The sequence below is a fragment of the Phoca vitulina genome, unplaced genomic scaffold (genome assembly GCF_004348235.1).
Source record: "Phoca vitulina isolate PV1807 unplaced genomic scaffold, GSC_HSeal_1.0 scaffold7, whole genome shotgun sequence".
Classification (NCBI taxonomy): Eukaryota; Metazoa; Chordata; class Mammalia; order Carnivora; family Phocidae; genus Phoca; species Phoca vitulina.
In genome coordinates, this window is record NW_022589710.1 from 69,918,251 (window position 1) to 69,941,197 (window position 22,947).

Consider the following 22,947-nt stretch of genomic DNA (forward strand, 5'->3'; position numbering starts at 1 on the left):
CTGGCGCGTTCTGATTGGAGGGCCCGGGAGGGGCGGGGTCAGCGGCACGAGGTTCGGGCCGCGCGGCGCTGGCGCGTTCTGATTGGAGGGCCCGGGCTGGGCGGAGTCAGCGGCACGAGGTTCGGGCCGCGCGGGCGCTGGCGCTGGCGCGTTCTGATTGGAAGGCCCGGGCGGGGCGGGGTCAGCGGCACGAAGTTTGGGCCGGGCGGGGCCGGGTGGACGGCACGAGGTTCGGGCCGCGTGGGCGCTGGAGCGTTCTGATTGGAGGGCTTGGGCGGGGCGGGGCCGCGTTCCTGGCGTCACCACGTTGCGCCGTCACGTTCCCGACGTCTTCTGTTCCCGCGGCTCCGCGAGGCAGTTGTGACGGCGTCGACGCGAGGCCGGCAGCATGCTGCGCAAGCTCACCCTCGACCAGATCAACGACTGGTTTACGATCGGCAAGACCGTGACGGATGTGGAGCTGCTGGGCTCGCCGCCCGCTTTCCCGGCCGAGGCGGCCAGGGACGAGGCGCAGCGCCGGGACGTGGCCCCAGGCTTGGCCCCCGCGGCCCAGGCCCAGCCCGTGGCGTCCAGGAGGTAGGCCGGCGAGGCGCGGGCGCGGCCCGGGAGGGGGGCGGGGGGGTGCGTGGGCTCCCCAGGCGCCGCGTGACCCCGTCCGTGGCCCCCAGGCTGCCCCCGAGCCGGCTGCCCGTCCGGCGGGCCTCATCCAGTGACCCAGGCACTGGGTCAAAGGGACAGAGGGAACCTCGGCTCCTTCCGGAGGCCGAGCCACCCGACTTTGGTTCCCTTTCTCAGTGTTTTATTAATAGACTTCGTCTTTTAGAGCCGTTGAGGTTTACAGAAAAATCGAGCGAAGCCCCAGGTCCTGAGTGCCTCCTTCAGCCCACCACCAGCGTCCCTGTTCGTCCCTTGCTTTAGTGTCCTTCGTGTGTTACCACGGAGCGACCCTGTGCCCGTGTTCTCAGTAACCGCAGTCGGTAGTTGAGGGGTCGCTCCTGGCGGCCGTGTGTGTGGCTGTGGACAGGTGGCAGCCACTGATCCTTCTGTCTGTCCCGCGTTTTCCGTCGTCCTGCAGTTGGAATCAGACCATGTGTTGCCTTTTCAGATTGGCTACTTTGATTTTGCAATATGCACTTAAGTTTCCTTCGTATTTTTTCATGGCTTGGTAGCTTTTTTTTTTTTTTTTTTTTAAATAAGTGCTGAATAATATTCCATGCGGTGGATGGACGTAGCACAATCTATGCATTCAGCTACTGAAGGATGCCGGGTGCTTCCGAGTTTTGACAATTATGAGTAAAGCTGTGGTAAACATTTCTGTGCAGGTTTTTGTGGGTCAAAAGTTTTCGCCCATTTGGGTGAATATCAAGCAGTTGGAATGCTGGATCTTTGTTCAGTTTTATTAATGCTCTTCCTCCCACTATTTTTTTTTTTTTTAGGATTTTTTTTATTTACTCCAACTATTTTTTGACTGAAGTAACTGCTGTTGGTTCATCTGTTCACATGATTTTGGTGGAAATAAAAAGGCAAGAGGAGGCCTTCCGTTTTTTAGAAAACCCAGATCGGGTGTGTAGAAACACCTGCTCCCTCTTTAAAGCAGGCCAGTGTGGAAGTACTCCCATCTTGGGGTATCTGTGTCACTGCTTGGACTTCCCCCCGCCCCGAGTTCAACACCTTTTACAGCTGAGAGGGTGGTTTTGTGTTTTACTTTTTAAAAAAGTTATTCTTGTTCTTTGGCCCCATTAAGTTTTCATGGGTTTGCTTCAAGCATCTGTAGACAAGCTTCAGGCCCTTGTAGAGTCAAGGGCAACTTGGGATCTTTGGTAAATTTTTTTCTTGGATACAGGGAAGGGACAAAGAGACCCTTGTGCAGCTTTAGAGTGGCCGTTTTGTTTCTGTTCTTGCACACTTTGTTTCCTTGAAGAGCACTGGTGAATGGTCCTGTGGACTATCCTGTCTCTTCAGTGCTCCCCTGCTTGTAGCAGGCAGAGCTGTGTTGCTTTTAAGTAACTCATTGTGGTAGTGGAAGTAAATTATTGACCTTTTCAGAAACCGAAAGTACAGGTTTAAATGTTTTTCTAACTACTAAGGATCAATTTTTAAAATTTTCAGTCCTTCATGGACTGAGACTTTGAAAAATCAATAAAAATGAAATTTCGGAGTAATGGAATGAAAACAGACAAAATATAAGCCCTATTTAAAAATTATTATAGTCAACATATAAAATTATTTTGTAAAATTGCCATAAACATTTCAACTTCTGTAGGTAACTAGAAACAGGCAAATAACTAGAGACGGGCAGATAACGTTGAGGTTTGCTTGTCTGTATAGAGCTTTGAGTCTGAGTAGTACTTCTTCTGGAAGTCCCGTCCTGGGCCCTCACCACATACCTAATGCCAGAGGTTCTCCCATGTAGTAGGCACTCACATATAGTTATATTATTGAATCTTTGAAATAACCCCTTGACATTGATGGCATTATCTTGATTTTGTAGAAATCTGAAGGAAACAGACTTGGGTGGTAAAGTGGCTTGCCTAACTGATAAATAGTCATGGTAGGTAGAATGATCCACACCCTCCCCCCACAAAAAGAAAACCACTAGAACCTGTGACTACCTTATATTACATGGCAAAAGGGATTTTACTGATGTAACTAAGGTTATAGTACCTAAAATAGGGAGATTACCTGGATTGTCTAATCACACGAACCTTAAAAACAGAGACCTTCTCCGACTGGAGCCAGGGATTTGAAACATGAGAGGGACTTGATCAGTTCTTGCTAGACTGGGCCACAAAGGAAGTAGAAGAATGTGGGCAGTTGGGAGCAAAGATGGAATCCTGGCTGACAGCCTTTAGGGAAATGGGGACCTCCGTCTTACAACTTAAAGGAACTGAATTTGGCTGACAACCTTAATGAGCCTCTTATAGTGAATGCAGCCATGCCAACATTTTTTTTTTTTTTTTGAGAGAGACGGAGAGAGGGAGAGGGCACGGGGGTGGGGGACAGAGGGAGAGAGACAGAATCTTAAGCAGGCTTCATGATCATCGTGGAGCCCTATGTAGGGCTCAGTCTCAGGACCCGGAGATCATGACCTGAGCCAAAATCAAGAGACGGAGGCTTAACTGACTGAGCCACCCAACCGACATCTTGATTTTGGCCTCATGGGACCTTGAGCAGAGGACCTAGTTGAGTCCACCTGAAGTTCTGATTTACAGAAACTGTGAGATGATAGATTTGTGTTGTTTTGAACTGCTGAATTGCTGAGTTTGTGGTAATTTGTTATGGCAGCAACAGAAAACTAATACAGTGGTAGAGTTGGGATTGACTTAGGGTGAGCTGACCTGAAAGCCAGTCTCAACCACAGTGGCTGGCTTGTTGACTGATGTCTTTCCAGAAAGGAGACTGAGTAGGTTTTGACCTTGGTGAGAAAACATTTGACGTACAGGAAGACAGGCTTTACAAGCATAGGATATCACATAGTGAAACCATGTCTGAGAGGACAGTCAGGCTAAGAGTAGCTTAGAGTAGCTCTCTGGAGTTCAGTCCACAAGAGCATTGTTAAATCAGCTTTATAGGTCATGTGAGTAGTGACCACCAGCATTAAAAGAAGAGAAGTAGAAAATATCAGACCCTTTAGCACCTTAGAGTGTACTTTGTCCCAGAGAAAACTTTCCCACTATATCCGGTGGTTCCTTTTACCCAGTTCCTTTTTATGTAATTCAGTGTTTCCTCCTTGGCACATCTCACGTGGGTTAAGTGCCTGCTGTGTTGAGCTTTGTGTCAGGGGACACAGGCGCACAACAGCCTCAGTCCTTCTGACAAGGGAAGTCCCACGTTATAGCTGAGGATCAGATAACTTGTTGAGAAAGTTACCGCCATCCCTTGTGTTATTATGTTGTAAGGATGGATGTGTTTGACTCCACATATAAGTATATTACTTTTTCCTTTTTGCCTTGTTGCTTTTCAGTATGTAGGCTTTGCACAGATGTTAATGTGTGTGTCATTCTCCAAGGATTCCTATTTTCTGTTCACTCACAAAGGCCATGTTTTTAAAAAACTTTTATTATGTTAATCACCATCATTAGTTTTAGATGTAGTGTTCCATGATTCATTGTTTGTGCATAACACCCAGTGCTCCATGCAGAACATGCCCTCTTTAATACCCATCACCAGGCTAACCCATCCTCCCACCCCCCTCCCCTCTAGAACCCTCAGTTTGTTTCTCAGAGTCCATAGTCTCTCATGGTCTCCCCCTCCGATTCCCCCCCTTCATTCTTCCCCTCCTGCTATCTTCTTCTTCTTCTTCTTTTCCTTAACATATATTGCATTATTTGTTTCAGAGGTATAGATCTGCACCTATTTTTGAGGTACAGAGATTCAACAGTCTTGCACAATTCACAGCACTCACCATAGCACATACCCTCCCCAGTGTCTATCACCCAGCCACCCCATCCCTCCCACCCCCCACCACTCCAGCACCCCTCAGTTTGTTTCCTGAGATTAAGAATTCCTCATATCAGCGAGGTCATATGATACTTGTCTTTCTCTGATTGACTTATTTCGCTCAGCATAATACCCTCCGGTTCCATCCACACTGTTGGAAATGGCAAGAGCTCATTCTTTTTGATGGCTGCATAATATTCCATTGTGTATATATACCACATCTTCTTTATCCGTTCATCTGTCAATGGACATCTTGGCTCTTTCCACAGTTTGGCTCTTGTGGACATTGCTGCTATAAACATTGGGGTGCACATACCCCTTCGGATCCCTACATTTGTATCTTTGGGGTAAATACCCAGTGGTGCAGTTGCTGGGTCGTAGGGCAGCTCTGTTTTCAACTTTTTGAGGAACCTCCATACTGTTTTCCAGAGAGGCTGCACCAGCTTGCATTCCCACCAACAGTGTAGGAGGGTTCCCCTTTCTCCGCATCCCCGCCAACATCTGTCGTTTCCTGACTTGTTAATTTTAGCCATTCTGACTGGTGTGAGGTGGTATCTCATTGAGGTTTTGATTTGGATTTCCCTGATGCCAAGCGATTTTGAGCATTTTTTCATGTGTTTTTTGGAAAGGCCATGTTTTTTTAAAGACCTTCTTATCTGTTTAACAGATTTAGTTTGGTAGGCCACTTTGCCATTAAAGTGTTCTGTATCTGTGTCCTACTGGAGTGGAGTAGCTGTGTGAGAGAGAATAGGGGAGCTCAGAGAGGGATGGAGCTGGGTCCAGAACTGTCCCTGAAATCAGGGAGGACTTTGCTACTTCATCTGAGGCTACTGGGGAACCATTGGAGGGCACTCTAGGGTTTTGAGCAGAGCTGTGACATGACTTAAGGCTTTAACGATCCCTGCTGTGTGGAATGGACTGGAGCGGGCCTAGGGCAGAAGCAGGGAGATCAGGGAAGAGTCTGTTGGTATTATCTTTGACGTCGCCTGTATGTGTCAGCTTGGCTGGGGCATCACGCCTGTATTTGGCCCAGCATGATTCTGGATGTTTCTGTGAAGGTGGTTTTTGAATGAAATTAACATTTAAGTTGATGGATTTTTAGTAAAGCAGATTACCTTCCGAATTGTGGGTGGGCCTCATCAAATCAGTTGAAGACATGGCTAGAGAAAAGACTGACCTCCTGAAACAGGACGGAATTCTGCCAAATCCCTTTAGACTCGGACTGCAACTCCTCCTTGGGTTTCCAGCCTGCTGGCCTAGCTAATTCCTTAAAATAAATCTCTCTCTCTCTCTCTGTATACACACACATCCTGTTGGTTTTTTCCTCTGGAGAACGCTCACTAATACATCATCCAAGGAGAGAGGACGGTAGGTTAGACCAGGACTTAGCAGTGGAGGTGGTAAGCAGAGTGGAGTTCGGATATGTTTCTAAGACAGAGGCAAGGACTTTGTAGCTGGATCAGATACAGAACACGAGTGGGAAGCCAGTCATGGGTGACACCAAGGTTTCTGGCTGAGCAGCTGGAGCATGTTGTCATTTACTGAGAAAGGCAGGACTTCAGGAGGAGCTGGTGTATGGGGAAGCAGTAGGAGTTTGATTCGAACACTTTAACTTGATATTACTAGTAGATCATGTAAATGTGGGCAGTAAATGTAAGCATCTGGAGTTGAGGAAAGAAACCTGGCTGGAGCCAGATGTTTGGGGATTTAAGGCTTTGAGACCAATGAGCTCACCCAGACTATGGGTGGTGGATCCTAGCGGGTGAGTGCTGAAGGAGAGGAGGTCCAAGGACCCAGGCCTGGACCTTGAACATTTAGAGGTTGACAAGATGGAATGAACAAAGGAGGGTGAGAAGGAGCAGCTGGAAGGCTCAGAAGAAAACTAAGCGAGTGACCCTCCCCACTTTAAGTACACAACTGTTTGCCTAGTACCCCATGTGCTTCTCTTAGTACTTGTATGGAATTCCTTTATGTTGTTTTCGCCACGTAAGACCTTTGTGAGGGAACAGATTATCACCGAATCTCCGCCGCCTAGTGCCTGACATACAGTAGGAACCCAGATACTTGTTTGCATGAATGAACTGCCTTAGTAGATCCCAATTATTGATTGCTTATGATACACAGGAAATGAGAGTGACCTCCTTATCCACTCCTGCCTTGACTGAATCATGAAATCTGCCTTACTTCTTTGACCATAGCTGATTTCCCTAAGGGTGTGTGTGTGTTTTCAATCCAATGAAAATCAAAATATCCTGGCAACTGTACTGTAAAATGTTTCCAGAATAAGAGCACACTTCACTGTTTATACTTTCACCACCCTGGACTAAGTAAACCACCATCATCTCTTTCCTGGATTATTGCAAAAGTCTTCTATTTTTATTCTCCTAGCTTCCATCCTTGCCCCCCAACAATTTATTCTAGCACCTAGAAGAATACCTGGCATGAGGTAGATGCTCAGTTACTATTTGTTAAATGAGCAAGTTCTTGAGTAAACATTCACTGCTAAGGTTCTTTGAGTAGGTGTGCAGCTTTCTGTGGATAGATTGCCATTAGAATAAAATGCAGACTCTGTCGTGGCTTGCCAGGCCTTCCTCCATCTGGCGTCTGCCTAATCTGCTGTACTCTGGCCACATTGGCATTTTTTCTGTGTCTGGAAGACACTGAACTCATTTCTGCCTTGGGGCTTCTGCATCTACCCCTCTGCCTGGAAAGCCCGCCCCCCCCCCCCCCCCCCCCCCCCCCCCCCCCCCCGCAGTCCAGTTTCTTTCCGTGACTGACTGCTCTCCTCATTCTGGGCCCTGTTCCAGTGTCTTACTTCTTGCAGAGGTCTCCTATGGCCTCCACAGCTGCACAAAGTCCTCCCACACCTCCTCTCTCTGCCTCTCTAATCTCTTTCAACATTTTTTTTTCTCCTCTAAAGCCCTTACCATGTGCCCCAAGTCTTACTTGTTTGTGAGGGGTTTTTGACCCCTCTGCCCTCCAGAATGGTTCTGAGATTCTGGCTTACAGAATTGGATGGCTTGGTGGTGGTGTCATTTACTGAGCTGAAGTTTTTAAATAGCTATGCTTTTCATTTGTGTGTGTGTGTGTGTGTGTGTGTGTGTGTGTTGTTTTGATTCTTTGTTTCTTTCTTGATTTTTATTTATCCTTTCAAAAAACAAACCTCTGTGACTTTGCTTGCCTGTGGGCATCCAAAAGGAGGTGTGTCAAGTAGGCACTTGACTATGCATTTGGAGCTCAGAGAGTAGGTCGAGGCTGGAGGGGTGCTAGGGACCTGACAGAGTGATACGGATCCCCACCCTGTTGTTCCTGATACTGGGCAAGCCATTGAATGTGTCCGAGGCTATTTGTTCATCTGTCAAGGGGGACTAATATTACCTACTTTGAAGGAAAGGACTGAATGAGGGTATATATGCAGTGTTTCGCACAGTGTCTGGCATGTGGAAGAATGACTTTAACATTGTTAAATGGACTGGGCAGGTTGATAATGCTAACTCCTGAGAGCTTATGATGTGTCAGATTGCAGAGTACTTTTATGTGGATTAATGTATTTACACCTATTTCCTAGCTAAAGCTTTTAGTCACTGCGTCAATACTCTCTCTTTATAAAACATGCCTAAAGCTTTCCTGGTATTCTTCTCCCCCATCTGCACCCCCCCTTATGTTTTTGACCTTCATCTTCTTGCCAACTTTAGGTACTATAAGCAGCCCAAAGTATAGAAGCAGGATCTGTTAATATTTAGGAAGTTATTTGTGTTAAAATTTTTATTTGATTTGTAGATTTTCTAGGAACAACTATAGCTTTAAATTACATACACCAATGCTCTCACTGGAAATGTGGTTATTAGGTTATTGCCAAAACAAAGTGAGAGATGGAGACTTTGCATACCAAAATGCAGTGTATTTCTTCTACTCCCCTTTAAAGTCTGGTTGTGGAATTGATTGCGTCATGGATGACTTAAAGCAGCATGGGGTTCATGTTCCTCCTTGACTAGTGGGTCACCTAACTGTCTGCAGCTTCTTCAGTTGCAGGAAGCTTCGGACAGGAGGGTCTTAAGAAAATTCTCCTCTTCCTGTCTGGACAGGGAGCATGGCACCTCTCAGAAGTGTGGTGGGCTTGGTCATTTCTTTTGTGTGGTGGCTGATGGAGATGCCTTGTGGAGAGAATGGAGTGTTTGGGGCCTCTTTCTGGTGTGTATTTCCTAACCCACATGGTGAGGTGGCCAGTTCTAGTGTCGCATTTCATAGACAAACTCCATGTTGTTTAAAACAAATTTTGTTATCACCATTGAGGCAATAATATTAAAACTCTTGTTTCTAATGTATTCACTGGACAATAATCAGTTATGCACTTCTGGGGATACTTAGCTCTCCCACAGTGTCCACTCTAAGACTTTTATAGTGATTAAAGAATCATGGATAGTTAGCTCATGAAAACAATGAAAAGGGAACAGGAGTGAGAGGTGTCTTTATTTTAGATCCACGTAGGGCTGTGTTTCCACTTACCTTGTCTTAAACCCTGGTCAGGTTGACACCATTTATGACACAGGATTAAAGACCAAATTGAGACTCGTTCAGAATGGTGTAGATGTTGGCCAAGAGTCCAGGAAAAAACAAGTCAGAAGGGTTTTTTTTTTTTTGGAGTGGATATTGAGTTCTAGTCTTCAATATTTTTCCTTTTAGATGGGGAAAAAACAGCAAATCTCTAAATATAAAGTTGTAAACATTAGGTTCCTTGGACTTACTTTTAAGATGATAAAGATCCTAGGACTTTATAAAAAAAAATAAATCCAGTGGTTAGTTTTCTACTTTAATGAAATTATGAAATACTGAATTTTGTATATTGAATATTTGCTATATTTTTAGAGAGGACTGGAGGGGCAGAGGGAGAGAGAGAATCTTAAGCAGGATCCATGCTCAGCAGGGAGCCCAACCTGGGGCTTGATCCCACGACCCTGAGATCATGACCTGAGCCGAAATCCAAGAGTTGGACGCTTAACTGACTGAGCCACCCAGGGGCCCCAGAATATTTGTTATTTTCAATGAACCCAGCCTGTTTCTTTTTAATGATACAATATAGCTCTATATTTTTTACTTTCCCATTGTATTAATTGAGATTAAAAGTGTTGTAATTATTAACAACTTTGAATGTTGAAGTAAAGCACTACTTAGTCTTTAAACTGCACATTATTTTCTCTGTCACTGCCCATCTTCCCCTTCCCCACTGAGAATGACTGAGCTGGAGTCACTTCTGTGTTATATTGTAAAAGCAAGATTCACATCAATCATTTATTTTATTCTATACATAGCTTCCTTTCGGAATAAAAGTCAAGGTTAATGTCTAATTTTCACACAGAATTTGCCCAGTTCCATACTTGTTCCTGTGAGATGTGTTTGAAGTATAAGAAAATACTTCAAATGTGTTTTTCAAAGTGTTTAGGAATCATTTTAGTTAAAAGTATACAGTTCAATAAAGCATTGCATTTTTAGAGCGGATAAAAAAGGAACACTAAAACATAGGATGCATAGTTAAAAACTACTTAACATTTGACTTTGCAACAGAGAAATCACATTACTTTTTTGTATTCTTAATATTAAGAATTCTGCTTCTAAAGATGGCCATAAAAACTTCTCTGGTTATAAGTAACTTAACTTGATGGGTAATAATATGGTAGGTTCCATATTCTATGCGAGAATGCTGGGAACCTGTTCTTTGTGGTTTTGTCCACGTAACTAGAAATCGTGGGTATTTCGTCTTTATTGGAACCCCTGGAGCTTGTGCCCAGGATCACAGAAGGAACAGGACAGTCTATGTTCCCTGACTCTTCCGGGCCTTCTTGCTGGTTACCTTTGTTAGTACTGTTTAGGAAGTCTTTCAGAACTTGCTTGAAGATGTAGACTATTTCCCACGGCAGTACATCATTTTCTGCTAAAACTTCTCGAAATCTGCAGGGAAACCAGTAATGAACATTCAGTTCAGAAACTTTCTTTTGTCATATCTGTTTATCTCCAGAGTACAGCTTAAATAATGTGATCCTATAGTAGTTGCTCACCTTTTTGAGTAATCTGCTCATTCCTTTAAAATTAAGCTTCTTAGTAAAGAAATTCTGAATATGGTTTAAAAATATTTCCTAGCCAATAAGATGTCAATGGATATTTTTGTCCAGTCTATCCTTGGGGATTCTGGTTGCCGGGTTTTGATACACGTGATTAAAGAATTTACATGATAGAATACAATTTCCAGTCTAGACGTATGAGGAACTTAGACTTGACAGTAGCAAAATATCACAAAAGAGAACATAGTATTTTTACCTGCTGAGAATAGTTCCAGTTTGACAAGGTTGAACTTGTGAGCAAAGGACTTCAAGTTGTCTTTGTTCAGTAGCTGGGATGGTCGTGTGGGGATTCTGGTAGTTTCTCAGCCAGTTGTAATCCACACCTGTTTTTTTAACTTTTTGTTCATTTTCGATCTCTTGTATTAATCTCTCTCGCTCCTTCAGATGCCACTTTAATTCCCGAAGCAGAGTCTTTGTCACTACGTCGGAGCCAGGAGAGTGTGTGGGTTTGTAGGAATCATATTTTGGCCATTTCATCCAGCCAAAAAGTGGCATTTTTAGCCTATGGAAATATCCTCACTTATTTATTTGCATAAAATGTGGTTCTGATGAGCAATATCTGTTTCTTTACAATAAATTTGCCAGAAAAGTGCATGAGTTTTTCACTGGTTAGATAAGCAGGTCAGAATAAGATTAGAACATGGATTAAAGCTTTTCAATTTCTAACTAGGTCAGTACCAAAAACCAAGCTTTGAAAATACGTTTATGTAGCTAAGCAGAAATGAAATATACAAAGAGATAATCTCCAGACTGAACATTCTCTGAAAATTAACACTGACACTTGCTATAAAAAGTTCTTAGGAGGCTTTACAATATTAACGTATAAGAAGTGCTATCTATAAACACACTTTTGACTTAGGTTTTGTGCAGAAAAGGTTTAAAGCGTACCTGGTAAGTTGATGGGTCCGATGTGGTGATGTTGCCAAAGAATTTGCTTGAATTAGTGATGAAGCTGTGTTTTACTCAGGCATATGTTGTTCTCCTGGATGTATCCCCTGTTGGAAGGAATGAGCCTCCTTATTTACCCACTGAAACTGTATTTGAAATAAATAAGTTTCTATGTTAGGAATGAGGTTGTGATGTCTTCATTTAGGGAGACTGCTCATTAATTCACCTTGTAAGGAAGCTAGAAGAAATGACAAAAATAACTTACCATTCATTCTTCACAAATTATATAATAGTCCACCTTTTGAACGTAGCTCAGTCTATTTGAAAAAGATGCTGGCTGCAGTGGGCTCTGGTCCTAACTGCACTCAGACTTATCTTTGGTAATGAAACGAGAACAATAGTGTGAGGCGCCGCGGATGTGCTCCCGGCTACGGTGAGGACTGTCGCGTGGTGCGAGGCTCGGCTATGCAGAGCTGTGGGTCACAGTTTAGGGCTGTATTTCTATGCCTGTAGAGCTCTAAAAATAACCACACTGCTTTTATTCTTAAGCTTAACTTTCAGGCCATCTAGAAGCCGGGTCACTGTCCCCTCCAGTGAAAGCAGGAAAAACGGATCAGTCTTGACGATTTGCAAAGTACCCATTTTGAGAAAATTTGTTATGATTGAGCAAAGTAGGCAAAGAATGCTGATATCTGTCATGTGAAATATTTAGCAAAGGTTATTTTTTGTACTCATTCTGTTCCTCTTTTTAAATAGTAGTTAAATTTATATGTTTAAACAAGTTGTAATGCCAGAGGACATAAATGCTTAAGTAGGTAACTCTAAAATATACTTTATAATCTCTTTAAAAACATAGCAATAGTAGATTAAGGTTAGGAAAAAATAGAGATCTAAGAACATATAAAGTTGAAAACAAAGTCTTATAATTCATTATAGAAGATCTGATATTAGAGTGTTTTCTTTTGGAACTGAAGGTGAGACGCTTATACTTACTGCTTGGGTGAGTACCAGTGATGCGTAATGCTCATTATTGTGCTATTTTTCGTTCAGGTGCTGTGTGTCTTTTGCTCAAGAGTGGACAGGTCTTTTACTCTCTAGTTCTATGTTAAATGACTACATAGTGGCTTTTCCTTTTATAACATTTGTTTCTTCCCTTGCGTTTTCCAGCAAGTGAACCATGAAGAATAGACAGGGTTTACATCAGACCTGTATGTCATGCATGATCAGGAGTGATGTGTGTGGTCAGCCTGGAGCCCCTACTGCTTGTATGTGAGAAAAAGCCCAATGTCAGCATTCATTCTCTTCAATGAGAAGGTTTTCATATTACATTGTGTGGAGTATGAAAAGGAGAGGAGAGGAAAATTTATCATGACACAAGTGTCCTACCAGATTTTCTACCAAAGTCATGATGAATCCTGACACTTCTCCCTTTGAATAACCTCGTTATTGCTTTAATTCTTAAAATTTTTGCCTCTGAGGTAGTTAACAACGTCAGACATGTATTGGTTATGGAACATAAACCAAATTCTTCTCAGGGCCCTCTGCAGTCTTGCATTATCCCTTCCTACCTGGCTTTCCCTCTCACTCTCCCCCAGACTGTGTCTTTTGTTTCAGGCAGGCCTGACTGTCCCGATGCTTGTCATGCTCCCTCTGACCCTTCAGAGTGGCTCACACTGACTCTGTCTTTTCAGATGTTTACTCTTTCTCTTTTCCACTTACCCACATCATAATTCTGGTTTCCAGGGCCCTGTTTAAATACCACCCAATGTTTTTCTTCTGTCTGAGGGAAAACATCAGCATATTTTCCTTGGCTCTAGTGTTCCTTTGAACTTATAGAAAGGTTGGTCTGTGTTCTTGTTCTCTCTGCTCCCTGTTTTCTAGTCCTTTCTGATTAGATTCTGCTCTGCCCTCCACTGGAATTGCTGGCTCTTAGTCACTCAGCAGAGTTTGATGACTGTGCTGTGGCCTAATGCTGGCTAGGGACTGGGGTTGCTGCAGTGGACAAGACAGACCTAGTCTCTTCCCTTGTGGAGAGCATCTTCCAGTGGGAAGACAAGTAGGAGCACGAGTTGTCCAGTAAGCTGATCACAGATCACAGATGGGGGGCGGTTGTTTAATCGACTGGAGGCCTCCCCCAGTTCCATGTGGAGGTCAGGGAAGGCCTTTCTGGGGAGGGGGTGTCCTTTGAGTGGAGATTTGAAGATAAGTGAGCTACTACACAGAGCTCCTCGAAGACCATCTCCCACCCCCAGGACACTTAGTTGGCATCTGTCTTGCCATCGTGACTACTGCTCAAGTCCAACCCTCACAGAGCTTTTTCTTACCAATCAGCTTACATTCAGCACACCTTCCTCTAATGGGTTAATTGTGTAATCCTGTGTTTCTAGTGCTCAGGGTATGCTACTAGTATTATTATCAATTGTATTTTTTTTCTGTCCTAGATCCTGAGATTGTTTGATTGAAATAGAGCCCAAATATTCCAGTCATGTTCCTACTACCATGTAGATGGAGAATGTAAATATTTGTAGATCAGGGTAAGAAGGTACCTTTGTGGGGGCACCTGGATGGCTCTGCCTTCAGCTCAGGTCATGATCTCAGGGTCCTGGGATCGAGCCCCGCGTCGGGCTCCCTGCTCGGCGGGAAGCCTGCTTCTCCCTCTCCCACTCCCCCTGCTTGTGTTCCCTCTCTAGCTGTGTCTCTCTCTGTCAAATAAATAAAGTCTTAAAAAAAAAAGTACATTTGTGTTAATCCTTCCTGTTTATTAGGCTATGATCAGATTAACTTGGATTTTATTAAACATTTTAGTAAGTTGAATAAATGAATTGTTTCTAATGAATTATAACCTTAAGATATTTTGTGTGGAAGACATAAAACTTAAACTATGAAACTGGTCAGTTTCTTTTTTGTCATTGCCTTCTCATGTGGTGTCCAGGAGCATGTTTTAGCAATGAGGGAAGACTTATCACTGTAAGGAGACTGATAGCCTTCTGTTTTTAATTCCTTTGCTACTGGATTTAAAGTTCTGGATTATTGGTTCTTCTTCCTTTCGGCTGGTGAAGATGCAGTTAAGGGGCACCTGGTTTCGGCTCAGGTCGTGATCTCAGGGTAGAGAATGGAGCCCGGCATCAGGCTGCATGCTCAGCAGGGAGTCAGCTTATCCCTCTCCCTCTGCCCCTCCCCACCAATAAATAAATAAATAAATAAATCTTTTTTAAAAAAAAGATGCAGTTAATATTTGAGGAGAAACTAAAACTGTTAAATTTCTTTTCCCAGTGTTATTTTTTCTTTAAAATATTTTAATTAAAATACACTGATTCAGGGCGCCTGGGTGGCTCAGTCCTTAAGCGTCTGCCTTCGGCTCAGGTCATGATCCCAGGGTCCTGGGATTCAGCTCCGGAATTGGGCTTCCTGCTCTGTGGGGAGCCTGCTTCTCCCTCTGCCACTCCCCCTGCTTGTGTTCCCTGTCTCGCTGTGTCTCTCTCTGTCAAATGAATGAATAAAATCTTAAAAAAAAATACACTGATGCATGTGCTTTTTAAAGGTAAAAATCACGTTTATGTTGGGTTGTGCATATGTTCTTGATTTACAGGAATTCTTAACGTACTCCAGTGCCATGCGCTGCAGATGTTTTCTCCTGAGTGACTATTGCTCTTGCCCTTTCTAGAGACATTGTTCATCAGCTTAAATGACAGTTTAGTTTGTTGATACTGTCCTTTTTGACTTTTCCTTTTCGTGCTCCTGTTTATGAAGGCCTTCTCTACTCCAAAGGTCTTGAATGTTGGAGAACATTAGCTTTTGGCTTAAAAACATAAGTGCCTGGGTTTTGAATCAGTTTGGAATTGATTTGAGATTGGTGTGAGGTGTAGGGTTTCTAAATTGGTAGCCAGTATCTAAGTGGTCATTGCTCCATTCTGGAGATTTTCCTCGTTCTTCATATTGCTGAGTAGTTGTGTGTATCCTGGGCATTCTGATATTATGGGGCTCTGGGGCTTGTTTAAATCCTCTGGGGAATGCAGCTGAGCAGCTGTGTTCAGGCAGCAAGTTCCTGCCAGCCTTCTGTGGGGTTCAAGGTCTCTGGGTTTTCTTTTCTTTATTTTTTTTTAAGATTTTATTTATTTATTTGACAGAGAGACACAGCAAGAGAGGGAACACAGCAGGGGGAGTGGGAGAGGGAGAAGCAGGCTCTCCGCTGAGCAGGGAGCCAGATACGGGGCTCGATCCCAGGACTCTGGGATCATAACCTGAGCCGAAGGCAGCCGCTTAGCCATCTGAGCCCCCCAGGCGCCCAAGGTCTTGGTGGGTTTTCAGAGCCATCGCCGTGCTGTCTGGGTCTGTCCTGCATGGTGCCACCTGCTGGCTGTTCTGTAGTTAAGCCCTCAGTCTTCAGTCCGTGGTGAGCTGTTGGGGGTCTGTGCATGCTCTGCAGCCTTGGGGTGAACCCAGTAGCTTATGGGCGGCCTTGGGGGGTGGGTCTGGATTTCCCAGGTACTCTCCTGTCCCTGAGGCAGCTCCCCTTTTTGGTCCTTTATTGCTCTGCTCCACCCTGCGCTTCCTGCCAGTACATCTGCCTGCATTCACATCTGGGGTCAAGCAGTGGGAGGACCCAGGAGGAAAGTAGGCAGTGAGGGTCTACCCTACCCTCTGGGAGATGGTGTTTCCCCTCCTTAGAGTTTGAGGCTCTTGCTGATCCCTGAAACATGAGAGAAAGGAGAAAAGAGAAAAACTGGGGACTGCCCTCACTTTGAGCATTTGGGGTCCCCTTTCTTGCTCCACGGGGCACAAGGGCACTTCTGGGGTGCTCTGTCTATGCCAGGACCTGTGTGTGCATTTGGCACTGCAGTGAGTTCAGCTCAGGGGATGGCAGAGTTAGACAGTGGCCGGCGCGCCCCTGGTTTGCCTGCTGGTGCTCTGAATTCTGGTCTTCCTCCCCTGTCTGCCCGTTACTGTGCTTTCAGAGACTCCAGTAACAGCCCATGTGTTCCATCCTGGCCTGGTAGCTTCATTTTGTGGGGCACAGGGTACAGTGTGCGTGTTTGGTCCTCCCAACGACGGGAACCAGGGAATCGTTCTTGACTCTTGTTTTTTCATACCCAGATCTAGTACACCAGCATATTCCCGTGGCTCCCCCTTACCTGTTGCTCCTCTAGTCCAAGCCACCTTGTCTCTGGCCTTGGCTGTTGTGCTAGTATGGTTAGGTGGTCTCCCTGCTTCTGCTGTGTCTGCCCCTGTCACCTCACCCTGCTTCAGCTGCTCCCAGCCAGCCTGTTACCATAGGAGTTCGATATTGCTATTTCTCTGTCCCCGCTTAAAACTCATCTCAGAGCAAAAGCCAAAATCTTTGTAATGAGCGCCTGCCAGCAGCCTGCCCCCTGCCCTCCCTGAGAGCCATTCCACTTCCCTGTCCCTCTAGGCTCCCCCTACTTCTTCTGGCTCCTTCTGTCTCCTCACTCTTGCTGGCACACTTGCCTCAGGCTCTGGCTTTCGGGGTTCTCCGTCAGGAGATCTTTCCCCTCATAGGGCTGCACGGCCCCTCTCTTACTTTGTTTTGATCTTTGCTTTAATGTCACCTTATCATCAATTAACACTGCAGCCACCCTCACTCCATCTCCTCTCCTGGCTGTGTTTTTCTCTGTGGACTTAGAATCTCTAACATACTCTTGTTTTCCTTTATTTTTCTTTTCTCAACCAGAGTGGAAGCTCCATGAGCAAAGTCTGCCGGCTGCTTTTGGTGGGGGGAGGGGCAGCAGGAGAGGGAGAGAGGATCTTAAGCAGGCTCCATGCCCAGTGTGGAGCCCAGTGTGGGGCTCAGTCCACGACCCTGAGATCATACCTGAGCTGAAATCAAGAGTCAGGTGCTTAACTGACTGAGCCACCCAGGCACCCCTGGCAGCTGCTTTATCCCAAGTGTTCAGGACAGTGCCTGGCGTGGAGTCAGCCCTTCATTATTAATTTGCTGAGTGGATTAAGGAGCGTTCGGGTAAATGGTAATCAAAAGAATGCTGCTGTTAACTATGAATATCAGGCAAAAGTAAAGATTTAATGCAAATAGCATTTTATTAAAGTAAATCTCCTGTTTCAGGAATTGGTATTACACAGTCTTCTCTCTGACAGCAGGGCAATTAAATATTGATAATGCAAACATTATAATAGTATATTTTGCATATCACATTGCAGTTACCTTTTTTTTAACTTAACATCTTGGACGTTTTTACCTACTAGTATGAATAATAGCTATGGCAGTCCTTAAAAAGATGCATACTAAGTAGGAGTGTGTCGTCGTTGAGCTTAGGCCTCCGTTGGACATTGGTTTTCAGGTCTTAACTATTACAGACACTGTAAAGAGGTTCCTCCCTTTCATAATGTTTGGACCCTTCTTCCCTGGAGTCCTTTATACCTTTGCCTTTTAAATTTCCCTCGGTATCCCTGATGAGCATGTATCTTCTGTCTCCTCCACTTGAGTGACTGTCGCATGAGGGCAGGACGTTGTTTGTTCACTGCTGTATCTCTGGTGTCGGGGGCGGTGCCTCGCGTGTGCCGGACGGTCGGTACCGTTTGCTGAGTAAGTGAGCGCTTCCGCGCACGGCTGGGCCGGTGGTGCGTCCTTCTCTACGTGTGAGATGCTGCTCTGTGGAAGACGCTGCGGGGGAAGTGTGGCCCGGATACCGGCAGATTGCCCTTCAGGATCACTAACGGTCTTCCCCATTTACCACTCCGCTGTGATCGGAGAACATTCATTCTTCCACTCTGATGGAGGAAACAACGGTTTCTCACTGTTTGAATTTGCACTAAGTGGCGAGTAGATGTGGAGTGGAGCATATTTTCATTTGCATGTTTTCTTCTATGATTTAGTGCAAAAGTAACTATTCAAGAATTCCTCTGGCACATGGGGTTTCTTGGCTTTTCGGAAACAGTATACTAACATTGAATATTCTTTGCAGGCCACTTAGCCGAAAGAGCTCAGAAGTGGAGTATATTAACAAATACAGACAGCTTGAAGCACAAGAATTTGATATGTATGGCAGTGATCAGTCAACCAGTGGGCCAGGTAAATGGGTATCTTTAAATATTGAAAAATATGCTGCATTAGTTATTCACAAATAAAACATTACACTCTTTAAAGTCTTTTAGAAATGTAATATTTTGGTCAAGAAAGAATACATATTGCTAGTTAATTCAGGATTTTTTTTTTTGAGGGGGTGAGTGTATATTGGGTTGTAAATCAGTCATTTTTTTTCTCTTTTAAATATAGTTTCAAAATAGTCTGTTTTTTGGAAAGACTAATAATGGTCTTTTACCTTACTATTAATTAGAACTCCCTAAAATTTAAAAAAAATATTGGTTAAAGATTTTATTATTTTTTACACCCAACGTGAGGCTTGAACTCACAACCCCAAGATCAAGAGTCACATACTCCACTGTTTGAACCAGCCAGGCACCCCTCTAGAACTACCTAAAATTTTTATTTGAAAATGATGACAGTTTTTTTATTTTTAATTTTTATTTATTTATTTATTTATTTATTTATTTATTTATTTTTAAAAGATTTTATTTATTTACTTGACAGAGAGAGAGCGAGAGAGGGAACACAAGCAAGGGGAGTGGGAGAGGGAGACGCAGGCTTCCCACAGAGCAGGGAGCCCGATGCGGGGCTCGATCCCAGGACCTTGGGATCATTATCTGAGCCGAAGGCAGACGCTTAACGACTGAGCCACCCAGGCGCCCCCAAAAAATGATTGCAGTTTTTTTAAACAACAAACATATTAAAACGAAATTTTAAATAATGCTTAAATGTATAAAGTAAAAGTTTCTTCTTAACACCTCCTACCTTCCCTCCACCCCCTGCCTGCCTTGGGTATAGCTGTTGAGTGTTTGGATTAAGCTACTTACTTTCTGTGAGTATGCAGTTTCTTTTTCTCAGCTAATTATCTTATTAGCATCAGTCCCTATTTGTGTGACAGAAGTTAGCTTTTGATTTGTTGCTTTATCACAGACTTTCTGTTAATTCAGCTAAGACGTTCAGTCTCCTATCCTTCTACCCTGTTTACATACTTCCTCACACTTAAGGGCATAAGTTGGGGTTAGAGTAATTTCCTTTTCTTTTTTAGCCTTTTTAAAAGTTGCAAAATACAGTCCATATGAAATAGTCCATTAATCTGGATTCTTCTTGGGATTTGTTTGGGCTTCTTGACAGTACAGAATATCAGTATCTTTCGCCAGTTCTGGAAAAATTCTGAGCCATTATCTGTGCCCCAGTGCCTCATTTAGTTTTGTTTTCTCATTGTTTGGTCACTGTACTGTATTCAGGTTAATTTCTCATTGCTTATGTTTCACCTTAAAGCAAAAGCGTGTTGAGTTCTTTGCCTTCATCTCTGCATTGTTGCCTTACTGTAAGCTTACTTACTATGGGGTTCCCTCACTAGATGCCCTTTGTATATTTCCTCTACTGTCCTTAATTGCCCTCAGGAGGAATATTTGTCTGACGAGTCTCGTATACTATCACCAGAAGTGATAGTTCAAAATGTGTGTGCTCCTTGATCCAGTTTTTACTCACGTTAAGAAAAGTACAGAGTTGCATGTGTAAGAACATTGATGGCTTCGTTGCTTGTCTGTGGGGAGCCTTGGAGGTCTCTTCAATGTCAGCGGACAGAGGACATGTAGTGGAGTACAGCACGGCTTCTATAGAAGCATGAAAGAGCCATATGTCTTCTTGTGCAAAGATATCCATCATCTCATCTTTCCATTTGGGGAAGCGTATTAGTTTTCAGATGACTGTGCTGTGATCCTTCTGGTTATACCCGTATGTCCTGACCCTGGGGCAGACCATATGGGACTGCTATTGTCTGCAGGTAGACAGGTTACGGCTGAATGCCTGCCATTGGAAGTGTCTGCTCTAGTAACTTTTGACTTGGGTTAATATTTGGAACTGCTCTTTGCTTTCTTTGTGCCTGGTATCTTTATAGTTTGGAGCTTTTCACCAGGAAGTCACATAAATTACAGTTTTGACTCTATTCAGAGGATTCATTCAGTGACCAGTGTTGGTCAGGGTGTACGCCAGAGCCTGTGTGGGGCCATGGGAATATGGTAAGTAGTAAGACCCGGCCCCTCCTCGCACGGAGATTACCATTCAATCATGTAGTTACACAAGTAAATGCTTTTGGAGATAAATGCTCTGAAAGACAGCTCTGTGGGGGCCTGAGGCAAGGGTTTCTGACTTGAGCTGAGGTATCAAGAAAGTAACAGTTGAGCTTGGAGCTGAAGGATGATAGAAGTTTCCTGGGTGGTGTGGGGATCAGCGTGGAGGGAATGTTTACAGAAGGTCTGTGACGGGGAGGCACCAGACCTTAAACAGGCATTGTTGCTGGGGAATCGAGAGTGGAGGTGGGCAGGCCTGGGCACGGTCAGTTGTAGGCTGGATAATATCCCTCCAAGACTTGGTCCACATCCAAACACCCTGAACCTGTGGCTGTGGTACCTTCCAGGGTAAAAGGAACCTGGCAGCTGGGATTAAGTTAAAGAGCTTGGATGGGGTGATTGTCCAGGGGGCCCAGTGTCATCACAGGGTTCTTCCACAAGAAAGGTAGGAGAATCAGAGTCAGTAGGATGAGATATGATAGTGGAAGCCTTAGTTTGGAGTGATAGCAGAAAGGGCCCCACAAACCAAGGAATGCAGGCGGCTTCAAGAAGCTGAAAAGGTATGGGAAGAGCTTCTTTCCGGAACCATCCATGCAGCACCTTGAGCTTAGCTCAGTGAGATGGATTTTGGACTTCTGACTTCCGTCACTGTGAGAGAGTGTGTATTGTTTTGAGCCACTTAGTTTATTGCAGGAGCATTAGAGAACTAGCGCGGCTATACTGGATGGGGCTGGATGAGAGAGGCATGACCGGGGGCAGAGGCTGTGGGCCATAGCTAGGAATTTTGGTCTTGATACTCAGAGTAGCGGGAAGCCATAAAGGTTCTAGGTTAATCCTGGGATGAGTGCGAAGGGAGGAGGGGGATGTTGTGTGATTAGAACTGTGTTTTGGGAAGACCACCCTGGTCCTATTGGAGGGGGTCCCAGCGGACCCAAGGAGAGTTAGGAGGGGTGGTCCTGTCCAGGGGAGACTCAGTGGTGATGACCGGCTGACAACAGCAGGGGGAGGGGGCAGGCATGGGATGGACTGCACAGGGTGTGGTAATGGGTTGGATCTGGGGCGAGGGAGGGGATGGCCGTGGGAGGCAGGAAGGTGCTGCTCCACGCTTTGACATGCCTCTGGAGCACTGGGGAAGAGAGCTGAGGTTAACACGTGTAGCTGTTCCTGTGTCTGGGTTGGTCTATATTAAAGCCAGGAGATCACACGCATACCTCCAGTCCCAGTCTCACACCACAGGTTATATTCAGTTATAAAATACTTTGTCTCAAAATACTTTTGATTTTGGCATGATACAGGTACTACTTCATCTAAGTAAGTGGTTTAAAAAATTATTTCTAGGGGAGCCCTCTTACACTGTTGGTGGGAATGCAAGCTGGTACAGCCACTCTGGAAAACAGTGTGGAGGTTCCTCAAAAAATTGAAAATAGAGCTTCCGTACGATCCAGCAATTGCACTACTGGGTATTTACCCCAAAGATACAAATGTAGTGAAAGAAGGGGCACCTGCACCCCAGTGTTCATAGCAATGTCCACAGTAGCCAAACTATGGAAAGACCCCAGATGTCCATCGACATCTGAATGGATAAAAAAAGCTGTGGTTCATATATACAATGGAGTATTCCTCAGCCATCAGAAAGAATGAATACTTACCATTACATCGATATGGATGGAACTGGAGGGTAACATGCTGAGCAAAATAAGTCAATCGGAGAAAGACAATTATCATATGGTTTCACTCATATGTGGAATATAAGAAACAGCACAGAGGATCATAGGGGAAGGGAGGGAAAACTGAATGGGAAGTCATCAGAGAGGGAGACAAACCATGAGAGACTCCTTTTTTAAAATAATTTTTTATTTTAAAATAGCTGTATTAAGGTATAATCAACATATAATAAACTGCACATACAAAAGAGTACAATTTGATAAGTTTTGACATCTATACATTGATGAAACTGTCAACACAATCAAGATAATGAGCATGGTCATCACCCTGAAAGTGTTTTCATGTTCTTTTTAACCTATCCCTCCTGCCTCTTCCCACCCCTCACCCCACAACACACTCCTAGTCATGTCTCAAGGTAACCTGATCTGTTCCTATAGATTGTGTTTTCTAGAAATTTATATAATCATACAGTATGGATTCTCCATGAGAGACTCCTAACTCTAGGAAACAAACAGGGTTGTTGGAGGGGAGGGAGGAGGGGGGATGGGGTAAGTGGATGATGGGCATTAAGGAGGGCACATAATGTAATGAGCACTGGGTATTATATGCAACTGATGAATCACTGAACTCTACCTTGGAAACTAATGCACTATATGTTAATTAATTGAATTTAAATTAAAAAATTATTTCTAAATATAAATCCTGA

The 22,947-nt window shown here is 44.3% G+C and overlaps 2 protein-coding genes across 3 annotated transcripts in view; one reads left to right on the forward strand and one right to left on the reverse strand.

Moving 5' to 3' along the window:
• Positions 1-284: 284 nt before the first annotated feature.
• TDRD9 (tudor domain containing 9) overlaps positions 285-22,947 on the forward strand; it is a 115,382-nt gene continuing 92,719 nt past the window's right edge. The window contains exons 1-2 of the mRNA XM_032406022.1: positions 285-576; positions 18,383-18,489. Of these exons, the coding sequence (XP_032261913.1) occupies positions 389-576; positions 18,383-18,489 (295 nt within the window). The 5' untranslated portion in view covers positions 285-388. The remainder of the gene's footprint in view (positions 577-18,382; positions 18,490-22,947) is intronic.
• On the reverse strand, positions 9,696-11,746 carry RD3L (retinal degeneration 3 like). 2 transcript variants are annotated; one of them, XR_004299637.1, is made up of 4 exons: positions 11,710-11,746; positions 11,445-11,590; positions 10,753-11,058; positions 9,696-10,386 (listed from the first exon to the last, which is right to left on the reverse strand). XR_004299637.1 is itself a non-coding variant. In XM_032406023.1 (3 exons), exons 2-3 carry the CDS (start codon positions 11,049-11,051, stop codon positions 10,089-10,091), a joined length of 597 nt encoding a protein of 198 aa, XP_032261914.1. In that variant the 5' UTR covers positions 11,052-11,058; positions 11,445-11,547. The 2 variants fall into 2 exon arrangements, 1 of the variants encoding a protein (XP_032261914.1); XM_032406023.1 differs by lacking the exon at positions 11,710-11,746 and having other exon boundaries at positions 10,089-10,386; positions 11,445-11,547.

Excerpts from the sequence above, each read along its gene's own strand:
- RD3L (XM_032406023.1), bottom strand. The coding sequence starts at position 11,051 with ATGCCACTTTTTGGCTGGATGAAATGGCCAAAATATGATTCCTACAAA. Across the intron at positions 10,387-10,752 it reads ACTGGAACTATTCTCAGCAG|ATTTCGAGAAGTTTTAGCAG; the intron begins GTAAAAATACTA and ends GTTTCCCTGCAG.